At 35.0% G+C, this 4,588-nt stretch overlaps 1 protein-coding gene across 1 annotated transcript; it reads left to right on the top strand.

Annotated features, from left to right (window-relative positions):
- Positions 1–884: 884 nt before the first annotated feature.
- LOC127255032 (uncharacterized) lies at positions 885–4,170 on the top strand. Its single transcript, XM_051280454.1, has 4 exons — positions 885–1,309; positions 1,759–2,203; positions 2,299–2,414; positions 3,581–4,170. The coding sequence occupies exons 1-4, from the start codon at positions 985–987 to the stop codon at positions 4,000–4,002; spliced, it is 1,308 nt and encodes a 435-aa protein (XP_051136411.1). The 5' UTR covers positions 885–984; the 3' UTR covers positions 4,003–4,170.
- Positions 4,171–4,588: the final 418 nt, after the last annotated feature.

Here is a 4,588-nt window from a genome sequence, read left to right as displayed (position 1 = left end):
GGTTTGAATTTTTGAATAATAAAAAATTGAATTTGAATAGTTGTTTGATTTAATATAAAATATGATGTTTTGAAGGTAAAATAAATTCTTAGTATAATATTAAAAAAATAATTGTTTGATATGATATTTTTTTTAAAATAAAAAATTCACAAAAGAATACAAAGTTGTGACGGCAGGGAACAGTTTTTTTAAATGGTATTAGCGAACTTGTGGTCCTGAAATTATACATAATATTTGAATTATGTTTATTACATGTAGTTTATGTAGGGTGTGTTTGTTTGGGGATTGGATTTTCAATCCACTAATCATCTCATTTTTTTTTCCCCAAAAATATCAAATTAAAGACTTATTTTTTATATTATACTAAAAATAAATTTTACATTCAAAACATTACGTCAAACACCTATTTATATCACATTATACAACTATTCAAATTCAAAATTTTTACTGTTAAAATCCCAACTTAAAATCCAAACTCCCAAACAAACACACCCTATAGTGTAACTTGTAGTAGTTGCTAATATTGTGTAAATATAAAAAAAAATAAGAAGTTAGAAGTTAGAGACTAAATTATACTCGCTCCCTCCATGTAAATATAGTAGTAAAAATAATTATTGTATAATAATTTTAATTATAGATTAATATAAATATAATTTAATTAAAATTATAAAATTATAAAATTTTAAATTTAAAATTTAAAATAAAATTAAAATATATAATTATATTTTCAGAAAATAAAATGATAAATAATGGATGACGTGGAGGGAAAAATTAAAACAGAAAATAGAAAGTCCATTATTAATAATCTATGGGTCTGAATATCAAATACTCCTATTCTTTTAGGATTTATTTCCGATTAGCCGTTTAAAAAACATAACGAATTTTGATTAAATGCAACGCAGAAACGAAGGTTGTTCTTAAAACCCCAAAGCGGAAAATCGCGGTGGAGAGTGAGCGAGTGAGTGAGTGCAGAACCGACCAAAAATGCTCGAAAGAGCAATCCCCACGCGGCGCCCGCCGCACGACGTCGGAGCTCCCGAAGATCACGCCGGAGATCATACCGGCGACGACTCCAAGACTCGCAAGCACATCTCCCTCGCTATTCGCCTCACCAATTGCTTCATCAGATCCGGCTATTTCTGGCCAATTATTGCTATCGCCCTAGCTCTTGTCATTATCTCTTCTGTAATTGTTCGCTCCCGAGATTTGGTTTGCATCTCCGCCTCCTCCGCTGATCATATCTCGCGAATGAGGTTTTTCGGATTTGACGGACTCGAGACGGATTTCGGAGCCCTAGGCGTTCCCTGGTGTAAGTCTTGTTCTTTTTTGTTTTTTTTTTGAGGTTGCTTAGGGAATTTGGATTTAGAAGTCGAATGCTGGCATTTTATCCGTACACGAGTCCTTGTTGCAAAATTTTAAGCTGTGATCCGTGTTTCTAATTGATGTATGTTGTAGTTAACTAGACACCGGTTTGAATAGTTTTTTAATGATGATTGTTGAAGAAAATTTCACTCGTTGATGCATGGGATCTATGCATTCGCTTGCTATTAGACTATAATATTCCTTGCTTGCTAGAAATGCCAGTGTTCTTTTGGGTGTAAAATTTGCAGTATAATGCTCTGAGTTTAAATTCTTAGAGTGGACAGAAGTTTAGCAAAAGTTTTTTTAAGTATGCATTTATATTGTTACATGAGGTTTTGTTGGTGTGTCAACTTCCATCAATTTATCTACTCATGTAGTGCTTATCCTTATCAAAAGGCAGATCGAAACATGGAAAAACTGTGGAATGGACATCCAAGGATTTGATTCAAGGTCTTGAGGAGTTTGTGCCGATTTATGAAACCCGACCGATCAAGAACAACATGTATGGGATGGGGTTTGACCACAGTTTTGGACTATGGTTTATGGCGAGATGGTTGAGGCCGGATTTGATGATTGAGAGTGGTGCTTTTAAAGGGCATTCAACGTGGGTTTTGAGGCAAGCGATGCCCGATACGCCTATTGTGTCTCTTTCGCCTCGACATCCTGAGAAGTACCTTAAGAAGGGGCCAGCTTATGTTGATGAGAATTGTACCTACATTGCTGGAAAGGATTTTGTGGATTTTGGGAGCATGGATTGGGAAAGAGTGATGAGAAAACATGGAATTAAAGATCGAAGTAGGGTACTTATTTTCTTTGATGATCACCAAAATGAACTAAAGAGGTAATGAATGCTCTTCTCAAATGCATAACATAAACCTCTTTATTAATTCAAAATTATTAAATGTTGCTGATGTAACTTGATCCATTAATGAATAGATTAAAGCAGGCGCTTAAAGCTGGTTTCAGCCATCTAATTTTTGAGGACAACTATGATACTGGAACTGGGGATCATTATTCATTGAGGCAAATTTGTGATCAGTTTTATATAAGAGGTATGTGTTCTGCTCTAGTTTCCACCAAGTTTTGTCACTGGCTAATATGCATCACATTTTTTGTAGTCAACTAGCTGTTATACCAAGGTTGAAAAGGAAAACTTAAACTGTATGTGTGGATATCGAAATTTTATGGGTTCTGTTTCTACCGTGTAGTAACTTGCATATCAGTGGTACTTATTTTCTATCTTAGGACTCCAAAAGGCTCTGCGCGTTCTCTTATGGGGCTGTTTTGCTTGGTATAGATAACAAGAGTTCCTCATGAGTAAATTTTCATTTCATAATATGGCCTGTTACAATAATATCTTAGCTTATATAAGTCGTTATTTTAAAAAAAGAAAAAAGAAAAAATCATTGATAGTTCAATAGAAGCGATCAATGATCATTATTTGTTGATCATAACAGGTTTGTAAGATTATATTGTGTTTGGGCATTGTCTTTTGCAGCCATCTAGTCTTGAATATGAATGTTCACCTTGAGATGCCTGCTTTGGGAGTTCTAATGTGTTTTAGGCATGCTTTTATTATTCCTTTGAACTTTTTATTTTGATATCTTTTTCCGGTTTTTGTTGTTTGTGTTTTCCATGTTCTTTTGGTGACTGATTGACTATATGAAATGCAATGGCTGAGGGTAACTGTTCAAGTGTATGGTTTTTGTCGAGTAGTAAAATTTGAAACAGACATAGCCCAGTCGTAAGGCTTTTGCTAGGCAACTTAAGTTTGGTGTCAAGTTCAACATGGATTTATATACTTTTGAATTTGGAGAACTTCTATACATGCATGATCATCGAATGACAATTGGTGGTGAATCTGGAGAAGCAAATGCTTATTGTTTTTATCAAATTAACCCGAACAAATAAATAACTGGTCCAAAGCTAATATCACTAACCTTATTCCTTCACTTTTCTCTCTCTATGGCGATCTCCTTTATTTTATCTTTGGAACCTAAAATTTGTAACTTTCAGTTGGATGTATATAGTGATGCTTGATCCTTGTTTTTTGTTTTATAGTTAAAACATAGCCTCTACCTTATTCTTTCTGCCTAAGAACTTCCTATGAGCAGAAATTTGCTTCATTTTTCATCCATGGACGTTTGCAAAATTTTAATTATACATATATACATCCTTACCTTTTTATTGTGTCTGAAAATGACTTTCACTGACCCAGGTGGTGGGCACAGTTGCTTTAAAGACAGCGACGAAGCTAGAATAAGACACAGAAGGAGGAAATTCTGGGACAAGGCAGTCGACATAGACGAGCTGTGTGGACCTGCAGAATCGTGGTGGGGTGTAAGAGGTGAGATGCGTGACGATTTCAACCACAGCAACAAGCCAATCTCGTACGCCGATCATTTCCGGAACAGCTTGTACGTGGAGTCGATTCTCGACGTTTACTGGGAGCTACCTCCCGTTGCGGGGCCCTCACTGACCCACCAGACAAGATACGATCCGGCGCGCGCACCAGCTCCCGTCGTGGAAGACGGCAGGTACGGGTTGTTTAGGAGGCTCGGATTGTCGGAACTCGACCCTTCTGTATTTAATGGATACACACAAATGGTTTATCTTCAGGTCTCTAAACCTGAAACATAAAGGTAGGAATCCGTGCTGGATCTTGTTAGATTTTTGGTATCGTTTTGTCTTACTCACTTTGTCAATAACTAAGCTAAGCTTGTGATGCTTTCATGTCACGGTTACTTGGAAAGCTGTTCTTGATCAATTTGTCAAATGCATTAGCTGAATTTAGAATTTGGTTCAACATTGTGTCATTGATTTATATGGAAAATGTCTGTTTAATCATATGATATTTTTCGATATTAGATAGGGCAAAAATAGGCATGATTCGAAAATTTGGCTCAGCTTTGTCACCAAAAGTATATGTTTCTTCTCTAGGTGATTCAAAATTGTAATTTTATTATTATTTATATTTGTTTATGATGTGAAAATTCGCATCCCTATTGAAACTGCCTATTGAGTAAACTCCGGAACGTAATACTAAGGTCCGACAAGATAAGTCACACTAGACGAATGATATGTGACAGGCCTGGAGGCATTAGAAAGTTACAAAACTATTTATTATTATTATTATTATTATTATTATTATTATTATGTTCAATTATCACATTTATTGTATGATGAATTATATTCAATTATGTATATTTCACTTAATTATTTGAAA

Source organism: Andrographis paniculata, unplaced genomic scaffold (assembly GCF_009805555.1).
Source record: "Andrographis paniculata isolate CXL003 unplaced genomic scaffold, ASM980555v1 Contig52END, whole genome shotgun sequence".
Classification (NCBI taxonomy): domain Eukaryota; kingdom Viridiplantae; phylum Streptophyta; class Magnoliopsida; order Lamiales; family Acanthaceae; genus Andrographis; species Andrographis paniculata.
The sequence above is the reverse complement of the archived record's forward strand: the minus strand, read 5'-3'. Positions and strand labels throughout refer to the sequence as shown.

Bases quoted from the DNA above. Each gene is read 5' to 3' on its own strand.
- LOC127255032 (XM_051280454.1), top strand. From the start codon at position 985: ATGCTCGAAAGAGCAATCCCCACGCGGCGCCCGCCGCACGACGTCGGA. The intron at 1,310-1,758 runs GTAAGTCTTGTT...CCTTATCAAAAG, and splicing joins AGCCCTAGGCGTTCCCTGGT to GCAGATCGAAACATGGAAAA. The intron at 2,415-3,580 runs GTATGTGTTCTG...TCACTGACCCAG, and splicing joins TGATCAGTTTTATATAAGAG to GTGGTGGGCACAGTTGCTTT.